Here is a 25135-nt window from a genome sequence, read left to right as displayed (position 1 = left end):
CCCGAAATCCCCCCAAAATCCCCCCAAAATCCCAAATCCTCCCCTAAACCTCCCTAAAATCCCCCAAAATCCCCCCCAAAATTCAAAAATCCTCCCCTAAACCTCCCCAAAATCCCCCCAAAAATCCCAAATCCCCTCCCCCAGCCCCCCCCCGAAATCCCCCCAAAATCCCAAATCCTCCCCTAAACCCCCCTAAAATCCCCCCAAATCCTCAACTCCCAAAACTCCAATCCTCCCTTAACCTCCCGAAATCCCCCAAAATCCCCCCAAAATCCCAAATCCCCCCCCAGCCCCCCCCGATCCCCCCGACCCCCCCCCCGGCCCCGCTCTCACCGAGGGTCCCCACGTCGTCCCCGATGGCCTCCACCATGAAATCCGCGGCTTTCCCGGCCACCCCCCCCTCCAGGCCGGGCCCCCAGGCCCTGACCCGGGGGGCGCCACCCTCGGGGGCCACTGTCACCTCAAAGGGGCTGGGGGACAGCGTGGCGGGTCAGCGACACCCCAAAAACGGCCCCAAAAACCACAAAAACAGCCCCAAAAACCCCAAAATGGCCCGAAAACGGCCCCAAAAACCCCCAAAATGGCCCCAAAAACCCACAAAACGGCCCCAAAACAGCCCCAAAAACCACAAAAATGGCCCCAAAACCACAAAACGGCCCCAAAAACCCCCAAAAAACACAAAAATGGCCCCAAAAAACCCCCAAAAACCACAAAAAACTACCCCAAAACCACAAAAATGGCCCCAAAACCCACAAAAATGGCCCGAAAACGGCCCCAAAAACCCCCAAAATGGCCCCAAAAAACCCACAAAACGGCCCCAAAACAGCCCCAAAAACCACAAAAACCGGCACCCAAAAACCCCCAAAAAACACAAAAACGGCCCCAAAACCCCAAAAACCCCCAAAAACCACAAAAACGGCCCCAAAACGGTCCCAAAAAAAACGGCCCCAAAAACCACAAAAATGTCCCCAAAAACCCCAAAAACTCCAAAAATGGCCCCAAAATGGCCCCAAAAACTCCAAAAATGGCCCCAAAATGGCCCCAAAAACTCCAAAAACAGCCCCCAAAACAACAAAAATGGCCCCAAAACGGCCCCAAAAATCCCGAATTGTCACCCACGGTCACCCAATGGTCACCCACGGTCACCCAGTCCCTCCCAGTGCCCAAACTGGGGGCGCCACCCTCGGGGGCCACTGTCACCTCAAAGGGGCTGGGGGACAGCGTGCTGCGTCAGCGACACCCCAAAAACGGCCCCAAAAACCACAAAAACCCACAAAAACTACCCCAAAACCCACAAAAACGGCCCCAAAATGGCCCCAAAACCCCAAAAATGGCCCCAAAACCCCCCAAAAACCACAAAAACGGCCCCAAAACGGCCCCAAAAACCACAAAAATGCCCCAAAACCCACAAAAACAGCCCCAAAAACCACAAAAATGGCCCCAAAAACCCCTAAACGGCCCCAAAAACGCCCCAAAAACCCCAAAATGGCCCCAGAAACGCCCCAAAACCCACAAAAACCACAAAACCGGCCCCAAAACCCACAAAAACGGCCCCAAAACCCATAAAAATGGCCCAAAAACGGCCACAAAAACCCCAAAAACTCCAAAAATGGCCCCAAATTGTCACCCATGGTCACCCAGTCCAAACCAGTGCCCTCAAACCCTCCCAGTCCATCCCAGCCCCTCCCAATCCCCTCCCAGTTCCCCCCAATCTCCTCCCAGTCCATCCCAGTCCCCCCCAGTTTGATCCCAATCCCCCCCAGTCCCTCCCAATCCCCTCCCAATCCCCCCCCAGTCCCCTCCCAGTCCATCCCAGTCCCCCCCAGTCCCCCCCAGTTTGATCCCAATCCCCTCCCAGTCCCCCCCAATCCCCCCCAGTCCCTCCCAGTCCCTCCCAGTTCCCCCCAGTCCCTCCCAGTCCCTCCCAGTTCCCCCAGTACCTGCGCGGCACGTGCTGCCCTCCCCAGGTCACTCCCACCGTGTAATTCCCGGGCACGGTGGGGAAATACTCGAGCCCGAAGGTTCCATCCCCCAAATCCTTCTGCTTCAGGGCCTCCAGACCCTCTGGGGGGCAACAAAACCCGGGGTCAGCCCCAAAACCGAACCCCAATGGCCAAAAACCCCAAATATCCCAAAAAACCAAAAATCCCGAAAACCCAAAACCCAAAAAACCCAAAAAAACCCCAAAAATGGCACAAAAACCCCCAAAAATGGCACAAAAACCCCAAAAAAGGCACTCGGGAATGGGATCACCCCAAATCCTTCTGCTCCAGGGCCTCCAGACCCTCTGGGGGGCACCAAAACCCGGGGTCAGCCCCAAAAACCGAACCCCCAATGGCCAAAAACCCCAAATATCCCAAAAAAACCCCCCCAAAAACCCAAAAAAATGGCACAAAAACCCCAAAAAAAACCCCAAAAACCCCAAAAAATGGCAGAAAACCCCAAAAACCGCACTCGGGAACGGGATCACCCCAAATCCCAAATCCTTCTGCTTCAGGGCCTCCAGACCCTCTGGGGGCACCAAACGCGGGGTCAGCCCCAAAACCAAACCCCCAATGGCCAAAAAACCCCAAAAAATCCCAAAAAAACCCCAAAAAAAATCCCCCAAAATGGCAGAAAACCCCAAAAAAGGCACTCGGGAATGGGATCACCCCAAATCCTCCTGCTCCAGGGCCTCCAGACCCTCTGGGGGGCACCAAACCCGGGGTCAGCCCCAAAACCAAACCCCCAATGGCCAAAAACCCCAAAATCCCAAAAAAACCCCCAAAAAACTCAAAAATGGCAGAAAACCCCAAAAATGGCACAAAAACCCCAAAAAATGGCACAAAACCCCCAAAAAATGGCACAAAAACCCCAAAAAAGGCACTCGGGAATGGGATCACCCCAAATCCCAAATCCTCCTGCTCCAGGGCCTCAAAATCCTCCCAAATCCCCCTCCAGCCCCCTCCCCAAATTGAGGGACCCCTCCCCAAATTTGGGATCCCCCCAGACACCCCAACCCCTCCAAAATTGGGGTGCAGAGCCCCGAAACCCTCTTGAAATGCCCCCAAAACCCCTCAATACCTCCCAAATCCCCATCCAGACCCCTCCCCAAATTCAGAGACCCCTCCCCAAATTCAGAGACCCCTCCCCAAATTCAGAGACCCCTCCCCAAATTCCAGCCCCCCCCCCAGACTCACTGGGTCCCTTGGGTGGGGACAAGAATTGTCCCCAAACCCTCTCAAACCCCCCCAAAACCCCTCAAATCCCTCCCAAAACTCCCCCAAACCCCCTCCAGCCCCCCTCCCCAAATTCAGGGATCCCCTCCCCAAGTTCAGGGACCCCTCCCCAAATTCAGGACTCCACTGGGTGCCCCCTCAGGTCCACAAATCCCCCTCAAACCCCCCCAAACTGCCCCCAAACTCCCCCAAATCCTCCTCCAGCCCCCTCCCCAAAACCCAGGACCCCCTCCCCAAGTTCAGGGACCCCCTCCCCAGGTTCAGAGATCCCTCCCTGGTTCAGGGACCCCTCCCCAAATTCAGGGACCCCTCCCCCAGCCTCACTGGGTCCTTTGGGAGGGGACAAGAGCTGTCCCCAAACCCCTTCAGAGTGTCCCCAAACCCCCCCAAAATCCCGTAAAACCCCCCCAAAACCCCCTCCAGCCCCCTCCCCAAAACCCAGAGACCCCTCCCCAAATTCCAGCCGCGCCCCCTGGACTCACTGGGTCCCTAAATCCCCCTCACCCCCCCCCAAAACCCCTCAAATCCCCCCCTAAACTCCCCCAAATCCCCCTCCAGCCCCCTCCCCTACACCCAGGACCCCCTCCCCAGGTTCAGGGACCCCTCCCCAGGTTGAGGGACCCCTCCCCAGCTGAGGACTCACTGGGTCCCTTGACGGTGACCTTGAGGTCGCCGCTGCCCCCCTCCCCGGGTGTGCACTTTGAAGTCGGCGGGCTCGTTCACGCGGAGCCCCTTGGGCTGCAGCCCCCGGCCCTCGGCCCGCACGGCGCCCGGGCTGCAGGCTGGGGGGACAGGGGGGTCAGGGGGGGCTGCACCCCGGAACAGCCCCAGAACGAACCCGAAACAGCCCCAAAACAGCCCCAGAACAGCCCCAGAACGAACCCAGAACAGCCCCAGAAACAGCCCCAGAACGAACCCAGAACAGCCCCAGAACAAACCCAAAACAGCCCCAAAAACAGCCCCAAAACAGCCCCAGAACAAACCCAAAACAGCCCCAAAACAGCCCCAAAACAGCCCCAAAAACAGCCCCAAACCAGCCCCAGAACAGCCCCAGAACTGCCCCAGAACTGCCCCAGAACAGCCCCAAAACAGCCCCAGAACAGCCCCAGAACAAACCCAAACCAGCCCCAGAACGAACCCGAAACAGCCTCAAAACAGCCCCAAAAACAGCCCCAGAACAAACCCAGAACAGCCCCAGAACAAACCCAGAACAGCCCCAGAACAAACCCAAAACAGCCCCAGAACAAACCCAGAACAGCCCCAGAACAAACCCAAAACAGCCCCAAACCAGCCCCAGAACAGCCCCAGAACAGCCCCAGAAACAGCCCCAGAACTGCCCCAGAAACAGCCCCAGAACGGCCCCAAAAACAGCCCCAGAACGAAATCAAACCAGCCCCAGAACAAACCCAAAAGAGCCCCAGAAAAAACCCAAAACTGCCCCAAAAACAGCCCCAGAACAGCCCCAAAACAGCCCCAGAACAGCCCCAGAAACAGCCCCAAAATAGCCCTAAAACAGCCCCAGAAGAGCCCCAAAAAGCCCCAGAAACAGCCCCAGAACGAACCCAAAACAGCCCCAAAACAGCCCCAGAACAGCCCAGAAACAGCCCTAAAACAGCCCCAGAACAAACCTAAAACAGCTCCAGAACAGCCCCAAAAAGCCCCAGAAACAGCCCCAGAACAAACCCAAACCAGCCCCAAAACAAACCCAAACCAGCCCCAAAACAAACCCAAAACAGCCTCAAAACAAACCCCAGAACAGCCCCAAAACAGCCCCAGAACAGCCCCAGAACAGCCCCAGAACAGCCCCAGAATGAACCCGAAACAGCCCCAGAACAGCCCAAAACAGCCTCAAAACAGCCCCAAAACAGACCCGAAACAAACCCAAAACAGCCCCAAAACAGCCCCAGAAACAGCCCCAGAATCAGCCCCCGCACCCCAAAAACAGCCCCGCACCCGGGAGCCTGAGGAGACCCCGGGGAAAGAGCGAAAAACCCCAAAAAACCTCGGGAAACCCTAAAAAACCTCGGGAAACCCTAAAAAACCTCGGGAAACCCTAAAAAACCTCGGGAAACCCTAAAAAACCTCGGGAAACCCTAAAAAAACCTCGGGAAACCCCAAAAAACCTCGGGAAACCCCAAAAATCCTCGGGAAACCCAAAAATCCTCGGGAAACTCCAAAAAACCTCGGGAAACCCCAAAAAAAACCCTCGGGAATCCCCCCAAAACCTCAGGAAACTCCAAAAACCTCGGGAATCCCCCAAAACCTCGGGAAACCCCAAAAATCCTCGGGAAACCCCAAAAACCTCGGGAAACCCCAAAAAAACTCGGGAAATCCCAAAAAAACCCCCCAAAAAACCGGGAAATCCCCAAATGCCCCGGAATACACAAAAATCCAAGGAGGGGAAGGAGAAAGAAGGGGAGGAAAGAGGAAAATTCCAGGAAATCCCCAAAAATTCCAGGAAATCCCCAAAAATTGCCAGGAAATCCCCCAAAAATCGCCGGGAAATCCCCAAAAATTCCAGAAAATCCTCAAAAAATCCCATGGGAAGCCTCAAAAATCGCCAGGAAATCCTCAAAACTTCCAAGAAATCCAAAAATTCCAGGAAATCCCCAAAAAAATCCCGTGGGAAGCCTCAAAAATCTCCAGGAAATCCCCAAAAATTCCAGGAAATCCCCAAAACTTCCAGGAAATCCCCAAAAATTCCAGGAAATCCCCCAAAAATTCCAGGAAATCCCCAAAAATCGCCGGGAAATCCCCAAAACTTCCAGGAAATCCCCAAAAAATTCCAAGAAATCCCCAAAAATTCCAGGAAATCCCCAAGAAATTCCAGGAAATCCCCAAATTCTGGGAAATCCCCCAAAAAGTCCCCGGAAATTCCCAAATTTGGGGACCCCTCCCCTCCATCCCCCCCAGACCCCCCCTCACCGTCAGTGGGGTCCCCAGGAGAGCCCGGGCGGAGCTTGAGGGACAGAGAGGGGACAGACAGAGGGACAGGGAGGGACAGACAGAGGGACAGGGAGGGGACAGAGAGGGACAGACAGAGGGACAGGGAGGGACAGACAGAGGGACAGACAGAGGGGACAGAGAGGGACAGACAGAGGGACAGACAGAGGGACAGAGGGACAGAGGGACAGGGAGGGACAGAGGGACAGGGAAGGGACAGAGGGACAGGGAGGGACAGAGGGACAGGGAGGGACAGAGGGACAGAGGGACAGGGAGGGGACAGACAGAGGGACAGAGAGGGACAGAGGGACAGGGAGGGACAGACAGAGGGACAGACAGAGGGACAGGGAGGGACAGACAGACAGACAGACAGACAAGGAGAGGACAGAGGGACAGACGGACACAGGGAGGGGACAGAGGGACAGGGAGGGACAGACAGATGGACGGACAGGGAGAGAGAAAGCAAAGTCACGGGGGAGGGGTCTCGAGACCACCCCCCCCAAAAGCAGCGACAGCCCCGGAACCCCCCGGGGGGGGGGGAGGGAGAGAGAGAGAGAGAGAGAGACCCCCGAATTTGGGGAGGGGGTTTGAAGGACAGAGACCCCTGAATTGGGGAGGGGGTGTGAAGGACAGAGACCCCCGAATTGGGGAGGGGGTGTGAAGGACAGAGACCCCGAATTTGGGGAGGGGGTTTGAAGGACAGAGACCCCCGAATTTGGGGAGGGGGTTTGAAGGACAGAGACCCCCGAATTGGGGAGGGGGATCAGAGGACAGAGACCCCCGAATTTGGGGGAGGTTTGAAGCACAGAGACCCCGAATTTGAGGAGGGGGTCCCAGAGACCCCGAATTGGGGAGGGGGTTTGAAGGACAGAGACCCCGAATTTGGGGAGGGGGTGCGAAGGACAGAGACCCCGAATTTGGGGAGGGGGTCCCAGAGACCCCAACTCGGAGCCCCTTGAAGAGCAGAACCCCCAAACTCAGCGACACCAAAACCCAGAACCCCCAAATTTGGGGAGGGGGCACAACTCCCCCATCCCCTCCCGGTGTGAATTTGGGGAGGGGGCACAACCCCGCCATCCCCCCCGGGTGTGAATTTGGGGAGGGGTCTCACCCTGGCCCACGGTGACGCTGAAGGGGCTGCGGGGGATGGGCGCCCCCCCGAAGGTGACGTGCACCAGGTGCGGACCCTCGCTCTGGGGTTTGTAGGAGCAGCGGAAGCCCCCAGACCCACGGTCCTCCAGCACCGCCTCGGGGGTCCCGCGGCGCCCGCTGGGGTCCACGATGGAGACCCCCACCTCACCCGGGCCTGCGCCTGTGACGGGGGGAGAGACCCCTCCTCAAATTAGGGCAGGAAGGGGAAAATGCGCAGGGAAATCCCAAAAATCCCAAATCCCCCCAGAGACCCCCTCCCCAAATCCCCCCCAAACCTCCCCAAAATTCCCCCAGGACCCCTCAAACCCCCCCAGGACCCCCCAAACCCCCCCAGACCCCTCCCAACCCCCCCCAGGACCCCCAAACCCCCTCAGGACCCTCCAAACCCTCCCAAAACTCCCCAAAATTGCCTTTAAACCCACCCAAAACCTCCCCAAATGCCCCCCAGACCCCCTCAGGACCCCCCAAACTCCCCCCAAGCCCCCCCAGGACCCCCCAAACCCACCCCAGGACCCCCCCAACCCTCCCAAAACTCCCCGAAATTCCTCCCAACCCCGCCCAGGACCCCCCAAAACCCCCCCAGGACCCCTCAGGACCCCCCAACCCCCCCAAGGACCCCCCAAACCCCCCCCAGGACCCCTCAGGACCCCCCAAACCCCCCAGGACCCCCAAACCCCCTCAGGACCCCCCAAACCCCCCCAGGATCCCCCAAAATTCCTCCCAACCCCCCCCAGGACCCCCCAAACCCTCCCAAAACTCCCCAAAATTACCCTTAAACCCACGCAAAACCTCCCCAAATCCCCCCCAAACCCCCTCAGGACCCCCCAAAACCCCCCCAGGACCCCCCAAACCCCCTCAGGACCCCCCAAGCTCCCCCCCCAGGACCCCCCAAACCCCCCCAAACCCTCCCAAAACTCCCCAAAATTACCCTTAAACCCACCCAAAACCTCCCCAAATCCCCCCCAAACCTCCCCAGGACCCCCCAAAACCCCCCCAGGACCCCTCAGGACCCCCCAAACCCCCCAGGACCCCCCAAAACTCCCCCAAATTCCTCCCAACCTCCCCCAGGACCCCCCAAACCCTCCCAAAACTCCCCAAAATTACCCTTAAACCCACACAAAACCTCCCCAAATCCCCCCCAAACCCCCTCAGGACCCCCCAAACTCCCCCCCCAAAGCCCCCCCCAGCCCCCCCCGAGCCCCCCGAGCCCCCCGCCCACCGGCGGTGCAGATGTCGAAGTGCGTGCTCTTGTTGACCACGTTGCCCAGCGGCTCCAGCCCCGGCCCCGCCGCCGTCACCCGCCCGGCGTCCCCGGCCGCCCGGCCCACCTGCACCTCGAAGGGGCTCTTGGCGATGTGCTGGCCCGCGAACAGCACCGTCACCTGCGGGGGGACCCCCAAAATGGGGAGGGGTCACCGGCAGGGACCCCCCGAAAAAACCCCGGGAGCGAGGGAGGAACGGGGGAGGGAAAAACAGCTCAAAACTGCCCCAAAAATGGCTCGGAACCACCCAAAAATGGGTCAGAACCCCCCATGGAACATCCAGAATGTCTTGAGGACCCCAAAAAATGAATCGGGACCCCCAAAATGGGGGGGGGTCATCGGCAGGGACCCCCCGAAAAAACCCCGGGAGCGAGGGAGGAACGGGGGAGGGAAAAACAGCTCAAAACTGCCCCAAAAATGGCTCGGAACGACCCAAAAATGGGTCAGAACCCCCCATGGAACATCCAGAATGTCTTGAGGACCCCAAAAAATGAATCGGGACCCCAAAATGGGGAGGGGTCACCGGCAGGGACCCCCCGAAAAAACCCTGGGAGCGAAGGAGGAACGGGGGAGGAACGGGGGAGGTGGGAAAGGGGAAAACAGCTCAAAACTGCCCCAAAAAATGGCTCGGAACCACCCTAGGATTATCCCAAAGTGTCTTGGGGATCCCAAAAAATGAATCGGGACCCCAAAAAATGGGGGGGGGTCATCGGCAGGGACCCCCCGAAAAAACCCCGGGAGCGAGGGAGGGACGGGGGAGGTGGGAGAGGGGAAAACTGCTCAAAACTGCCCCAAAAATGGCTCGGAACGACCCAAAAATGGCTCAGAACCCCCACAGAAATATCCCAAAGTGTCTTGGGGACCCCAAAAAATGAATCGGGACCCCAAAAAATGGGGGGGGGATCATCGGGAGGGACCCCCCGAAAAAACCCCGGGAGTGAGGGAGGGACGGGGGAGTGAGAGGGGAGGGAAAAAGCCCCAAAACTGCCCCAAAAATGGCTCGGAACCACCCTAGGATTATCCCAAAATGTCTTGGGGACCCCAAAAAATGAATCGGGACCCCAAAAAATGGGGGGACCCCCCGAAAAAACCCCGGGAGTGAGGGAGGGACGGGGGAGTGAGAGGGGAGGGAAAAAGCCCCAAAACTGCCCCAAAAATGGCTCAGAACAGCCCCAAAATGCCCCAAGATCCCCCAAAATTATTCGGGGACCCCCAAAAATGTCCCAAGATCCCCCAAAATTAATCAGGGACCCAAAAATTGCCCCAGGACCCCCCCCCAAATTAATCGGGGACCCCCAAAAATGCCCCAAGGTTCCTCAAAATTAATCGGGGACCCCCAAAATTATTCGGGGACCCCCCAAAAATGTCCCGGGACCCCCCCAAATTAATCAGGGACACCCCAAAATTAATCGGAGACCCCCAAAAATGTCCCGGGATGGCCCAAAATTAATCGGGGACCCCCAAAATGCCCCAGGACCCCCCCCAATTATTCAGGGACCCCAAAATTAATCGGGGACCCCCAAAATCAATCGGGGACCCCCCTAAATTAACCGGGGACCCCCAAAATTAATCGGGGACCCCCCCAAAATTAATCGGGGACCCCCAAAAATGCCCCAGGACCCCACCCAAAATTAATCAGGGACCCCCAAAAATGTCCCGGGACCCCCCCCAATTATTCAGGGACCCCAAAATTAATCGGGGACCCCCAAAATTAATCAGGGACCCCCCCAAAATTAATCGGGGACCCCCAAAATTAATCGGGAACCCCCAAAAATGCCCCAGGACCCCCCCCAAAATTAATCAGGGACCCCCAAAAATGTCCCGGGACCCCCCCCAATTATTCAGGGACCCCAAAATTAATCGGGGACCCCCCAAAAATGTCCCGGGACCCCCCCAAATTAATCAGGGACCCCCAAAATTAATCAGGGACCCAAAAAATGCCCCAGGACCCCCCCCAAAATTAATCAGGGACCCCCAAAAATGTCCCGGGACCCCCCCCCAATTATTCAGGGACCCCCAAAATTAATCGGGGACCCCCAAAATTAATCGGGGACCCCCAAAAATGCCCCAGGACCCCCCCCAATTATTCAGGGACCCCCAAAATTATTCGGGGACCCCCGGAATTGCTCAGCCCCCCGACCTTGTGGACGCCGGTGACTTTGGGCACGTAGGACACGGAGAACGTTCGGTTCTTGTCGTTGTTGGCCACCACCTTGGCCTGGGGAGGGGGCTCCGGGGTCAGACCCCCCCCCCCAGAGACCCCAAAACCCCTCGGGACCCCCCCCAGAATTTAAAAAAAAAAACAACCCCAAAAGTCCCCCAAAATACAACAAATCCCCCCCAAAATATCCCGAAATCCTCACAAAAAAACCTCAAAGTTCCCCCAAAATCCCCCCCAAAACCCTCAAAAAACCCAAAACTCCCCCAAAATCCAACAGGCAGAGACCCCTCCCCACCCCGAAACCCACCCAGAGCCCAACCCTGAGCCCCCCACCCCAAATTTCCCTGGATTTCCCGGACTCCCCCCAGCCCCAAAACCCTCAAAATAAAAAAACCCCAAAACTCCCCCAAAACACCCCAAAAAATCCCCCAAACCCACCAGGATCCCCCCCAAATCCCCCAAAACTCCCCCAAAATCCCCAAAACTCCCCAAAATCCCCCAACCCCCCCAAAATCCCCCAAAACTCCCCCAAAATCCCCTCAAAATACCCCAAACCCCCCCCCCTTAAATACCCAACCGCCCCCCAAACACACAAAGCCCCCCCAGGACCCCCTCAGGACCCCCCCAAGCCCCCCCAGGACCCCCTCAAGCGCCCCCAGGACCCCCCCAGGACCCCTCCAAGCCCCCCCAAGACCCCCCAGGACCCCCCCCAAGCCCCCCCAAAACCCCCCAGGAGCCCCCCAAGCCCCCACAGGACCCCCCAAGTTCCCCCCAGGACCCCCCCAAACCCCCCCAGGACTCCCCCAAGCCCCCCCAGGACCCCCCAATTCCCCCCCAGGACCCCGCCAAGCGCCCCCAGGACCCCCCCCAAGCCCCCCCAAGACCCCCCAGGACCCCCTCAAGCCCCCCCAAACCCCCCCAGGACCCCCCAGGACCCCCCAAGCCCCCCCACCTCCTCGCGGTGCCCCTCGGGGTCCTCCACGTAGACCAGCACCTCCCCCTGGCCCGCGCTGATCGTCTCCACCGTGAACTCGGCGCGCTGCTGCACCACGTTCCCGGTGGGCTCGATCCCTGCCAGACCCCAGACTCAATTCGGGGTCCTGGACTGACCTTGGGGGGTTCCAGAGCCACCCCGGGGGTCCCAGACCCCCCCAAACCCACCCCAAACCCACCAATCCCCCCCAAACTGGGAGCGCTGCTGCACCACGTTCCCGGTGGGCTCCATCCCTGAGAGACCCCAGACTCAATTCGGGGTCCTGGACCGACCTTGGGGGTCCCAGACCCACCCCGGGGGTCCCAAACCCACCCTGGGGGTCCCAAACCCCCCCAGACCCCCCCAAACTGGGAGCGCTGCTGCACCACGTTCCCGGTGGGCTCGATCCCTGCCAGACCCCAGACTCAATTCGGGGTCCTGGACCGACCTCGGGGGGTCCCAGAGCCACCCCGGGGGTCCCAAACCCACCCAAACACACCCCAAATCCACCGAGCCCCCCCAAACTGGGAGCGCTGCTGCACCACGTTCCCGGTGGGCTCGATCCCTGCCAGACCCCAGACTCAATTCGGGGTCCTGGACCCACCCCGGGGGGTTCTAAACCCACCCCGGGGGTCCCAAACCCACCCTGGGGGTCCCAGACCCCCCCAAACCCCCCCCAAATCCACCGATCCCCCCCAAACTGGGAGCGCTGCTGCACCACGTTCCCGGTGGGCTCCATCCCTGAGAGACCCCAGACTCAATTCGGGGTCCTGGACCGACCTCGGGGGTCCCAGACCCACCCTGGGGGTCCCAGAGCCACCTGGGGGGTCCTAAACCCACCCCAATCCCCCCCAAACTGGGAGCGCTGCTGCACCACGTTCCCGGTGGGCTCGATCCCTGCCAGACCCCAGACTCAATTCAGGGTCCTGGACCCACCCCGGGGGTCCCAGACCCCCCCAAACCCCCCCCAAACCCACCGATCCCCCCCAAACTGGGAGCACTGCTGCACCACGTTCCCAGTGGGCTCCATCCCTGCCAGACCCCAGACTCAATTCGGGGTCCTGGACCGACCTCGGGGGGTCCCAGACCCACCCTGGGGGTCCCAAACCCCCCCAAACCCCCCCAAATCCACTGATCCCCCCCAAACTGGGAGCGCTGCTGCACCACGTTCCCAGTGGGCTCCATCCCTGCCAGACCCCAGACTCAATTCGGGGTCCTGGACCGACCTCGGGGGGTTCTAAACCCACCCTGGGGGTCCCAGAGCCACCTGGGGGGTCCCAAACCCACCCAAACCCACCCCAAATCCACCGATCCCCCCCAAACTGGGAGCGCTGCTGCACCACGTTCCCGGTGGGCTCCATCCCTGAGAGACCCCAGACTCAATTCGGGGTCCTGGACCGACCTTGGGGGTCCCAGACCCACCCCGGGGGTCCCATGGGGGATCTTGGGGGTCCCAGCCCCCCTCACCTGGCCCAGAGACCCTGAACCTTTCTGGGGGCTCATTTGGGGCTCCTCATTTCCCACTCCCCCAAATCCGGGGGTCCCAGGGGTCCCACTTCGGGGGTCCCGGGGGTCCCACTCCCCCAAATTCGGGGGTCCCAGGGGTCCCACTTCGGGGGTCCCGGGGGTCCCACTCCCCCAAATTCGAGGGTCCCAGGGGTCCTACTTCGGGGGTCCCACCCCCCAAATCTGGGGGTCCTGGGGGTCCCACCCCCAAATCCGGGGGTCCCGGGGGTCCCACTTTGGGAGTCCCGGGGGTCCCACCCCCCAAATTCGGGGGTCCCACTTCGGGGGTCCCACTCCCCCAAATCCGGGGGTCCCGGGGGTCCCACCCCCCAAATCCGGGGGTCCCACTTCGGGGGTCCCAGCCCCCAAATCCGGGGGTCCCGGGGGTCCCACTTCGGGGGTCCCACCCCCCAAATCCGGGGGTCCCACTTCGGGGGTCCTACCCCCCAAATTCGGGGGTCCCAGGGGTCCCACTCCCCCAAATCTGGGGGTCCCGGGGGTTTCACTTTGGGAGTCCCGGGGGTCCCACCCCCCAAATCCGGGGGTCCCACTTCGGGGGTCCCACCCCCCAAATCCGGGGGTCCCGGGGGTCCCAGCCCCCAAATCCGGGGGTCCCACTTCGGGGGTCCCAGCCCCCAAATCCGGGGGTCCCGGGGGTCCCAGCCCCCAGATCCGGGGGTCCCGGGGGTCCCAGCCCCCAGCCCCGGGGGTCCCGGGGGTCCCAGCCCCCAGATCCGGGGGTCCCGGGGGTCCCAGCCCCCTCACCTGGCCCGTAGGCCCGAGCCTTCTTGGGGTTGAGCTTGGGGCGCAGGGGGGCGCCGGGTTTGAGCTTGGCCTTGGGGAACTGCGACAGGTAGGTCATGACAGAGTGCTCGTCCACGTTGGGGTCCACGATCTCCTCGGGGGTGATCACCTGGCAGGGGAGGGGACCACGGGGACAGGTCAGCGACAGCGACAGGGACAGGGACAGGGACAGGGACAGGGAGAGGGACAGGGACAGGGACAGGGACAGGGACAGGGAGAGGGACAGGGAGAGGGACAGGGACAGGGACAGGGACAGGGACAGGGACAGGGAGAGGGACAGGGACAGGGACAGGGACAGGGACAGGGACAGGGACAGGGACATCGGCACGGGGACAGGGACATCGGCATGGGGACAGGTCAGGGACAGCGACAGGGACAGGGACATCGGCACAGGGACAGGGACATCGGCACGGGGACAGGGACAGGGACATCGGCACAGGGACAGGGACAGCGACAGGGACATCGGCACGGGGACAGGGACAGGGACAGCGACAGCGACAGCGACAGGGACATCGGCACGGGGACAGGGACATCGGCACAGGGACAGAGACAGGGACAGGGACATTGGCACAGGGACAGGGACAGGGACAGGTGAGGGGACAGCGACAGGGACAGGGACATCGGCACGGGGACAGCGACAGGGACAGGTGAGGGGACAGGGACAGGGACAGGGACATCAGCACGGGGACAGGGACAGGTGAGGGGACAGCGACAGGGACAGGGACATCGGCACAGGGACAGGGACAGGGACAGGTGAGGGGACAGGGACATCAGCACAGGGACATCAGCACCGGGACAGGTGAGGGGACAGCGACAGGGACAGGGACATCGGCATGGGGACAGGTGAGGGGACAGGTGAGGGGACAGGGACATCAGCACGGGGACATCAGCATGGGGACAGGGACATGGACAGGGACAGGGACATCAGCACAGGGACATCAGCACAGCACAGGGACAGGTGAGGGGACAGGGACATCAGCACAGATGTGTGTGTCACCTACGACAGGTAAGGGGACAGGGACATCAGCACAGGGACATCAGCACGGGGACAGGGACAGGTGATGGGACAGGGACATCAGCACAGCACAGGGACATCAGCACGGGGACAGGAACAGGAACAGAGACGGGGACATCAGCACAGGGACATCAGCACAGGGACATCAGCACAGGTGTGTGTGTCACCTGCAACAAGGACAGGGACATCGGCACAGGGACAGGGGACATCAGCACAGGTGTGTGTGGCATCTGGCACAGGGACAGGGATGGAGCCAGCAGGGAGACAGTGTCCCCAGGTGTCACTTGGAGGGGTCAGGGACAGGGACAGTGGCAGGGGGTGTCCCCTGGGGGGTCAGGGATGGGGACAGTGGCAGGGGGTGTCCCCAGTGTCCCCGTGTCCCCGTGTCACCTGGGGGATGCCCAGCCACTCCTCCGCCTGCTGCATGGCCTCGCGCGCGTTCTCCACCGGCCGGTTGGGGTTCCACGAGTCCCAGTCAGGGCACAGCCCTGGGACAGGGGACAGGGGACAGGGCTCAGCCAGGGGCCACCAGCGCCACCAGCGCCCATCCCAGTGCCCCCAGTGCCCCCAGTCCCGCTCTGCCAGTCTGCTTTCTTGAAGTTGGTGATGGGCAGTGCCTATCCCAGTGTCCCCAGTGTCCCCGGTGTCCCTCACCTGGCGCACAGCTGTCCCCAATGTCCCCAGTGTCCCCAATGTCCCCAATGTCCCCAGTGTCCCTCACCTGGCGCACAGCTGTCCACCAGTCCCCCCAGTGCCCATCCAGTGCCCATTCCCCAATGTCCCCAATGTCCCCAGTGTCCCCGGTGTCCCTCACCTGGCGCACAGCTGTCCACCAGTGCCCCCAGTGCCCGCCCGCTCTGCCAGTCCTTGCTGAAGTTGGTGATGGGCAGTGCCCATCCCAGTGCTCCCAGTGCCCATCCCAGTGCCCGTCCCAGTGCTCCCAGTGCTCCCAGTGCTCCCAGTGCTCATCCCAGTGCCCATCCCCAATGTCCCCGATGTCCCCAGTGTCCCCAGTGTCCCTCACCTGGCGCACAGCTGTCCACCAGTGCCCCCAGTGCCCGCCCGCCTCTGCCAGTTCTTGCTGAAGTTGGTGATGGGCAGTGCCCATCCCAGTGCTCCCAGTGCCCATCCCAGTGCCCATCCCAGTGCTCCCAGTGCCCATCCCCAGTGTCCCCAATGTCCCCAATGTCCCCAATGTCCCTCACCTGGCGCACAGCTGTCCCCAGTGCCCCCAGTCCCGCTCTGCCAGTCCTTGCTGAAGCTGGTGATGGGCAGCAGCTCCCAGTGCTCCCAGTGCTCCCAGTGCCCATCCCAGTGCCCATCCCAGTGCCCATCCCAGTGCTCCCAGTGCCCATCCCCAGTGTCCCTGCTGTCCCCAGTGTCCCCGGTGTCCCTCACCTGGCGCACAGCTGTCCACCAGTGCCCCCAGTGCCCGCCCGCTCTGCCAGTCCTTGCTGAAGTTGGTGATGGGCAGTGCCCATCCCAGTGCCCATCCCCGATGTCCCCAGTGTCCCTAATGTCCCCAATGTCCCCAATGTCCCTCACCTGGCGCACAGCTGTCCACCAGTGCCCCCAGTGCCCGGCCGCTCTGCCAGTCCTTGCTGAAGCTGGTGATGGGCAGTGCCCATCCCAGTGCCCATCCCAGTGCTCCCAGTGCTCCCAGTGCCCATCCCCGGTGTCCCCAATGTCCCCAATGTCCCCAGTGTCCCCAGTGTCCCCGGTGTCCCTCACCTGGCGCACAGCTGTCCACCAGTGCCCCCAGTGCCCTGCCGCTCTGCCAGTCCTTGCTGAAGTTGGTGATGGGCAGCAGCTCCCAGTGCTCCCAGTGCCCATCCCAGTGCCCATCCCAGTGCTCCCAGTGCCCATCCCCAGTGTCCCCGATGTCCCCAGTGTCCCCAGTGTCCCTGGTGTCCCTCACCTGGCGCACAGCTGTCCACCAGTGCCCCCAGTGCCCGCCCGCTCTGCCAGTCCTTGCTGAAGTTGGTGATGGGCAGCTGGGGCAGGCGGTTCTGGATCCAGCCCAGCAGCCGCTGCTTCGGCGTCTGGCGCTTGGCCTCCTCCTCATCCTCCTCGTCCCACATGGGCATGGAGATGGAGTAGTGCAGGATGAGGGTCCAGATCAGCCCCAGGATCAGCTTCAGGTTCCCGTCCACGATGGCCTTGCTGTCTGCGGGGACACGGGGACATTGGGGACATTGGGGACAGCAGGGACACAGGGGACAGCAGGGACACTGGGGACACTGGGGGACACTGGGGACACAGGGGACACAGTGCAGGATGAGCGTCCAGATCAGCCCCAGGATCAGCTTCAGGTTCCCGTCCACGATGGCCTTGCTGTCTGCGGGGACACCAGGGGACATTGGGGACATTGGGGACAGCAGGGACACTAGGGAGACAGGAGGACACGGGGACATGGGGGAACAGAGCCATCAGGGGACACAGAGGGGACATGGGGGGACACCAAGGGATGGGGGGACAAGGGGACACAGGGACATGGGATGGGGGGGACATTGGGGACACCCCGCAGGGATTGGGGACACCCTGAAATGACAGGGGACACCAGGGGACACCCCGCAGGGACTGGGGACACTGGGGACACCCCACAGGGATTGGGGACACTGGGGACCACCCCGCAGGGACAGGGGACACTGGGGACACCCCAAAAGGACAGGGGACACCAGGGGCCATCCCGGGACAGTGACAGTTCAGTGCCACCGCAGGGGTGGGGACAGGACACGGCTCAGCTTGGGGACACCTGGGGACACCCTGAGGCCACAGCACGGGGGTGGCAGGGCCATCGAGGGGGTCCCGCTGGGAACGGGGGGGCCCAGGGGACCCTGCCAGGGGTTTTGGGGTCCCTGGGAGGAGTTTTGGGGTCCCGGGCGTGTCCCCAAGTCCCCATTGAGGTTTTTGGGGTCCCGGGCGTGTCCCCACCCCCCTCTGAGGTTTTTGGGGTCCCGGGCGTGTCCCCAAGTCCCCGCTGTGGTTTTTGGGGTGTCAGGGTGTGCCCCCACCCCCCGCTGAGGTTTTTGGGGTCCCGGGTGTGTCCCCAAGTCCCCTCTGAGGTTTTTGGGGTCCCGGGCGTGTCCCCAAGTCCCCGCTGAGGTTTTTGGGGTCCCGGGCGTGTCCCCAAGTCCCCTTTAGCAGTTTTGGGGTCCCGGGCGTGTCCCCAAGTCCCCGCTGTGGTTTTTGGGGTGTCAGGGTGTGCCCCCACCCCCCCGCTGAGGTTTTTGGGGTCCCGGGTGTGTCCCCAAGTCCCCATTGAGGTTTTTGGGGTCCCGGGCGTGTCCCCAAGTCCCCGCAGCATTTTGGGGTCCCCAGTTCCCGTTCTTGCCTTTGGGGGTTCGGGGTGTGGCCCCGCCCCCCCCGTGCGGTTTTTGGGGTGTCCGGGCGTGGCCCCAAATCCCGTTTGGGGTTTTTGGGGTGTCAGGGGAGGTTCCCAGCGCCCGTCGCTGCTCTGGGGCCCTTTTGGGGTCCCTTTGGGGGTCTCGGGCCGGTCCCCAAATCCCTTTTGGGGTTTTTGGGGTGTCCCCAGTTCCCGCTCCCGTTTTTGGGGTCCCTTTTGGGGTTTCGGGGGTCTCGGGGCCGTGCCCCTCCCCCATTCCCGATTTTGGGGTCCCTTTTGGGGTTTTTTGGGGTCCCTTTTGGGGTTTTTGGGGTCTCGGGGCCGTGCCCCGCCCCCGCTCCCCTTTTTGGGGTCCCTTTTGGGGTTTTTGGGCCTTTCCGGGGGTCCCCAAATCCCCTCCGGGGTCTCCCCCTCTCCCCGCCCCCCTCGCGCGGGTTTTTTGTGGGGGGAGGGGCCCCGGCCTGGCCCCGCCCCCCGCTCTGGGGGGGGGGGTTGGGGGCGGATGGGGGGAGGGGGAGGGGCGGGGCCGGGGTGGGGGATGGGCCGCGGCCCCTCCCCTCCCGCTCCAGCATTTTTTGGCCTTATAAGGGCTCGGCCACGGCCGAGGCCCCGCCCCCAGCCCCACCCCCCCCGGACCCCCCCCCAAAAAACCCTCCGGGACCCCCCGAGACCCCTGGGAACCCCCCGGGACCCCCTCGAGCCCCGCAAGCGGCGCCCCCTCCCCAAATTCCTGCGTGGGAGGAGCGGCCGGACCCTCCCCGCCCCCCCCCCTTTAATTTTGTGGGTCGCCATTGGGGAGGGGGGGGAGAATCCAAAATTGGGGGGGGGGTCTCAAATTGAGGAGGGGTCTCAAATTGAGAGGGGGTCCCAACCACGGCCCTGTGAAAAGGAGGAGCCCCCCTTTGGGGGAGGGGTCTCCAGGACCCCCCCCCTTTAATTTTGGGGTCCCAAATTGAGGGGGGGGGGGCGTCCTAAATGAGGGGCGTGTCCCAAATTTGGGGGGAGGGGTCTCCAAAGCCCCGCCCTAAATATAGGGGGGGGTCCCCCAAGTTATTCCCCTATAAAGGGGAGGGGTCTCAGGACCCCCCTTATCACTGCGGGGTTATTTGGGGAGGGGTCTCTGCGCCCCCCGGGACCCCCCCCAAATTATCAGGGGGGGTTCGGCCTCTCCAGGACCCCCCCCCCAATTTCGGGGTCCTTTTTGAGGGGGGGTCCCCCCAATCGGGACCAGTTGTATTCTTCCCCTCTTGGAGACCCCTCCCCATTTTTGGGGTCTCCCAGCGGACCCCTCCCCTCCATTTTTGGGCTCGTCCAGGACCCCTCCCCAATTTCTGGGGCCTTTTGGGGTCGGGGTCCCGCCCCCTCCCCCTCCTCACCAGTACAACCAGTTCGAGCTTCCCTTCCTCAGAGACCCCTCCCCATTTTGAGGGTCTGGGGTCTCCCAGTCCCCCCCCTCCCCCATTTCCGGGGGTCCCGCAGGAGCCCCCTCCCCAATTCCCAGTTTGGGCCGAATTCGCCGCTTTTTCACCACCCGGACCCGCCCCCTCCTCCTCTCGCAGGGACCCCTCCCCTTCCTCCGCAGGCCGCGGGTCCCCCAGAGGACCCCCTCCCCAAATTGCCGAGCCCCGCCGCTCCTCCAGGAGCCCCCTCCCCAATTCCGGAGCCCATTTGGGGCACAATTCACATTTTTCACCAACTCAAACCCCAAAATCCGATTTTCTCCCCAATTCCCATTTCCCCCCGAACCCCCCGGAGGTTTTTTTTTGGGGGGTGGTCGCACGCCCCCTCCCCAATTTCCGGGCCCATTTTCAGAGCTTTTCACCTCATTCTCACCCACACAAAACGCTGGAATCTCCTTTTTTCGCCCCAAAATCCCAATTCCTCCACAATTCCCCAAAAGTTTTTTGGGGGGGGGGGGTGGTCGCGCGCCCCCTCCCCAATTTCTGAGCTCATTTTAAGACGTTTTCTCCCCAAACCAACCCCTCCAATCTCCTTTTCCCCCCAAAATCCCAACTCCTCCATAACTCCCACCCCCCAAACTTTTCCGGGAGGGATCTCAGGACCCCTCCCCAATTTCCGAGCTCATTTTAGAACCTTTTCTCCCCAAACCAACCCCTCCAATCTCCCTTTTTCCCCAAAATCCCAACTCCTCCATAACTCCCACCCCCCAAACTTTTCCGAGGGGGGATCTCACGCCCCCTCCCCAATTTCCGAGCTCATTTTAGAACCTTTTCTCCCCAAACCAACCCCTCCAATCTCCTTTTTTCCCCCCATATCCCAACTCCTCCATAACTCCCAGCCCCTCCCCACCCCCCAAACTTTTCCGGGAGGGGGAGGGAAGGATCTCACGCCCCCTCCCCAATTTCCGAGCTCATTTTAAGGCGTTTTCTCCCCAAACCAACCCCTCCAATCTCCTTTATCCTCCAAAATCCCAACTCCTCCATAACTCCCACCCCCCAAACTTTTCCGGGAGGGATCTCACGCCCCCTCCCCAATTTCCGAGCTCATTTTAAGACGTTTTCTCCCCAAACCAACCCCTCCAATCTCCCTTTTCCCCCCAAAATCCCAACTCCTCCATAACTCCCACCCCCCAAACTTTTCCGGGAGGGATCTCAGGCCCCCTCCCCAATTTCCAAGCTCCTTTTAGAACCTTTTCTCCCCAAACCAACCCCTCCAATCTCCTTTTTTCCCCCAAAATCCCAACTCCTCCATAACTCCCAGCCCCTCCCCACCCCCCAAACTTTTCCGGGAGGGGGAGGGAAGGATCTCACGCCCCCCTCCCCAATTTCCGAGCTCATTTTAAGACGTTTTCTCCCCAAACCAACCCCTCCAATCTCCTTTTTTCCCCCAAATCCCAACTCCTCCGCAACTCCCAGCCCCTCCCCACCCCGCCGGGCCCCCTCTCGCCCCCTCCCCAGCTCCGCTCGCCCCCTCCCCGCCCTCACCGATGGACACCAGCTTGATGTTCTCCCTCTCCAGGAACTCCAGGGCCACCGAGACGTTCTCCAGCTGCATCTGGCGGAAGGTGGGGCGCGCGTTGTACTTGCGGCCCATCTGCTTCTGGCTGAGCACCTCGAGCAGCGCGATCAGGCGCAGCCCGTCGCCCAGGTCGGTCTGCAGGTTGCCCACGCGTTTCTGGACGCATTTGAGGTGCTCGTTGCACCAGCGGGTGAAGGTGTTCTGCTGGATGCGCTTCCAGGGCGCGTCCTCCGCCAGGTCCTTCTCGGTGGCCGGCATCTCGGCGGGCTCCGCTGCCGGCTCCGCGCGGCCCCGCCCGCCCGGCGCGGCGCTCATGGTGCGGGGCCGGGGGCGGGGAGGCTGCGGCCGGGAGGGAGGGAGGGAGGGAGGGAGGGAGGGCAGAGGGAGGGGAGGGAGCGGAGAGAGGGATTAGGGGGAGGCGGAGAACGGGGGAGAGAATAACGGGGAACGTTAATAACGGGGGATTCTGATTATTGGGGAGCTAATAACGGGGAACGTTAATAACGGGAGATCCTGATTATTGGGGAGCGAATAACGGGGAACGTTAATAACGGGGAGTGCTAATAACGGGAGAACCTGATTATTGGGGAGCCAATAACGGGGAATCCCAATAACGGGTATTCTAATAACGGGGAGTCCTAATAACGGGAGATCCTAATAACGGGGAACGTTAATAACCGGGGATTCTAATAACGGGGGATGCTGATTATTGGGGAGAGAATAACGGGGAACGTTAATAACGGGAGATTCTAATAACGGGGGATCCTGATAACGGGGAGCCGAATAACGGGGAGTGCTAATAACGGGAGATCCTAATAACGGGAGACCCTGATTATCGGGGAGCCAATAACGGGGAACGTTAATAACGGGGAGTGCTAATAACGGGGGATTCTAATAACGGGGGATCCTGATTATTGGGGAGCCAATAACGGGGAATCCTAATAACGGGGGATTCTAATAACGGAAGATTCTAATAACGGGGAACGTTAATAATGGGGGATTCTAATAACGGGGAACGTTAATAACGGGGGATTCTAATAACGGGAGATCCTGATTATCGGGGAGCAGAATAACGGGGAACGTTAATAACGGGGGATCCTGATTATTGGGGAGACAAATAACGGGGAGTGCTAATAACGGGAGATCCTAATAACGGGAGATCCTGATTATCGGGGAGCAGAATAATGGGGAATCCCAATAACGGGGGATCCTAATTACGGGGGATCCTGATTATTGGGGAGCCAAATAACGGGGAGTGCTAATAACGGGGGATCCTGATTATTGGGGAGTCAAATAACGGGGAACGTTAATAACGGGGGATTCTGATAACGGGGGATCCTGATAACGGGGAGCTGAATAACGGGGAGTGCTAATAACGGGGGATCCTGATTATCAGGGAACAGAATAATGGGGAATCCCAATAACGGGGGATCCTAATAACGAGGGATCCTGATTATTGGGGAGCCAATAACGGGGGATCCTAATAACGGGGGATCCTAATAACGGGGAGCCCTAATAATGGGATATCCTAATAATGGGGGATCCTGATTATTGGGGAGCCAAATAACCAGGAATCCTAATAACGGGGGATCCTAATAACGGGGAGCCCTAATAATGGGATATCCTAATAATGGGGGATCCTGATTATTGGGGAGCCAAATAACCAGGAATCCTAATAACGGGGGATCCTGATTATTGGGGAGTCAAATAACGGGGAACGTTAATAATGGGGGATCCTGATAACGGGGAACCCTTAATAATGGGATATCCTAATAACGGGGGATCCTGATAACGGGGAGCCCTAATAATGAGATATCCTAATAACGGGGAGCCCTAATAATGGGATATCCTAATAACGGGGGATCCTGATAACAGGAGAGCGTTAATAACGGGGAATCCTAATGAGGGGAGATCCTGATTATTGGGGGAGCCAATAACGGGGGACCCCAAAATGGCAGATCCTAATAACGGGGGATCCTGATTATTGGGGAGCCTAATAACAGGTGAGTGCAATTACGGGGAATATTAATAATGGGAGATCCTAATAATGGGGGATCCTAATAACGGGGGACCCCAAAACAGGAGATCCTGATAGCAGGGAGTGTTAATAACGGGGATCCTAATAACGGGGGACCCCTAAAATGGGGGATCCTAATAATGGGGGATCCTAATAATGGGGGATCCTAATAATGGGGGGTCCTAATAATGGGGGGGGGTCTTATAACGGGGAACCCCAATAGTGAGGGATCCCATTAATGAGAGAGCCTCACAAGGAGGGGGGATCCCATAGAGGGACCCCCAAAATGAGGGGAGCCCCTAATAGGGAAATCCCCAGAGCGAGGGACCCCCCCCCCAATAATGAGGGACCCCAATAATGAGGGACCCCCCCCAATAATGAGGGACCCCAATAATGAGGGACCCCCCCAATAATGAGGAATTCCCATAACGGGGCATCCCTGTAATGGGGGACCCCCAAAATGGGGGATTCCCGTAGTGGGGGACCCCCTGAGCACCCCCATTGGGGCACCCCAAAATGAGAGACCCCCATAATGGGGGACCCTCCCCGAGCCCCCCCTTTTGGGGCACCCCAAACTTTGGTGGTCTCCAGGGTGCCCCAATTTGGGGTGATCCCCCCCCCCCCCCAAAATCGGCCCCAAATTGGGGGGGAGTCAGGGGAGGGTCCCCGCCCTGTTGCCCCCTCCCCATTCCCGGGGTCCCAGACTCCCCTGGAGGGGCCCCCCCGACCCCAGACAGGGACCCCCACCCCAAAAAGGGGGGGGCCCGACCACCCCGGGCTGCTCAGACTCCCCAGAAAGGGGAGGGGGTCCCGTTCAGAGGGGTCCCCCAGCCCCATTTGGGGGTCCTCAACCCCATTAGGGGGTCCCCAGCCCCATTTTGAGGGGGTCCCTCAAAACGCCCCCCCCCCCCCACGGGTTTCTCAAGGGGGTCTCGGACCCCAAAATCGGGGTCACCCCTTAGGGGGGTCCCCAGCCCCATTCCCGGGGGAGCCCCAAACTCGGGGTGCCCCTGGCGCCCCCCCAGACCCTGCCATCCTGGTGGGGGGCGGCACCGGGGGTCCCGGGGGTCCCGGGGGTCGGTCCCTGGGGGGGGTCCTGGGGCCACCCAGGGTGGAGGGTGCCGAGCTGAGCTTGGTCCCGGGGGGGTCTCGGTGGTCCCGGGGCTACCCGGGGGTCGGGGGGTCCCGACCTGGGTCCCTGGGGGGGTCTCGGTGGTCCCGGGGGTCCTGGGGCTACCCGGGGGTCGGGGGTCCCGACCTGAGGTCTGTCCCTGGGGGGTCTCGGTGGTCCCGGGGGGTCCCGACCTGGAGTTGGTTCCCTGGGGGGTCTCGGGGGTCCCGGGGGTCCCGACCTGGGGTTGGTTCCCTGGAGGGGGGGGTCTCGGGGGTCCCGGGACAGAGCGGTGCTGGGGGGGGGGGGGTCCTCACCTGGTGCTCGGTCCTGGTGGTCCCGGTGGTCCCGGGCTGGGTCGGGGTCCGGTCCCGGTGCCGGACCCCGGTGGGCTCGGGGGTCCGGGCTGGGCTCGGTGGTCCCGGTGGTCCCGGGGGCTGTTGCCGGTGCCGGTGGTCCCGGGGTTGGGTTCGGGGGTCCGGGGGTGGGCTCGGCAGTCCCGGTGGATTCGGGAGCTGTTGCCGGTGCCGGTGCCGGTCCCGGGCTGTGTTCGGGGGTCCCGGGGGTGGGTTCGGCGGTCCCGGTGGGTTCGGCAGCTGTTGCCGGTGCCGGTGCCGGTGCCGGGCTGGGCTCGGGGGCCCCGCGCGG

The 25135-nt window shown here is 61.3% G+C and overlaps 1 protein-coding gene across 2 annotated transcripts; it reads right to left on the bottom strand.

Moving 5' to 3' along the window:
- Positions 1–331: 331 nt before the first annotated feature.
- Positions 332–25135, bottom strand: LOC132322946 (filamin-A-like). Of its 2 annotated transcripts, none has more exons than XM_059837701.1 (12): positions 24805–25135; positions 21326–21698; positions 16953–17201; positions 15425–15522; positions 13981–14128; positions 11689–11807; positions 10716–10793; positions 8533–8695; positions 7273–7473; positions 3862–4000; positions 1941–2064; positions 332–470 (listed from the first exon to the last, which is right to left on the bottom strand). In XM_059837701.1, exons 2-12 carry the CDS (start codon positions 21672–21674, stop codon positions 462–464), a joined length of 1677 nt encoding a protein of 558 aa, XP_059693684.1. In that variant the 5' UTR covers positions 21675–21698; positions 24805–25135; the 3' UTR covers positions 332–461. The 2 variants fall into 2 exon arrangements, with proteins under 2 accessions (XP_059693684.1, XP_059693685.1); XM_059837702.1 differs by lacking the exon at positions 332–470 and adding an exon at positions 1171–1210.

This window comes from Haemorhous mexicanus, unplaced genomic scaffold (genome assembly GCF_027477595.1).
Source record: "Haemorhous mexicanus isolate bHaeMex1 unplaced genomic scaffold, bHaeMex1.pri scaffold_216_ctg1, whole genome shotgun sequence".
NCBI lineage: Eukaryota > Metazoa > Chordata > Aves > Passeriformes > Fringillidae > Haemorhous > Haemorhous mexicanus.
The sequence above is the reverse complement of the archived record's forward strand: the minus strand, read 5'-3'. Positions and strand labels throughout refer to the sequence as shown.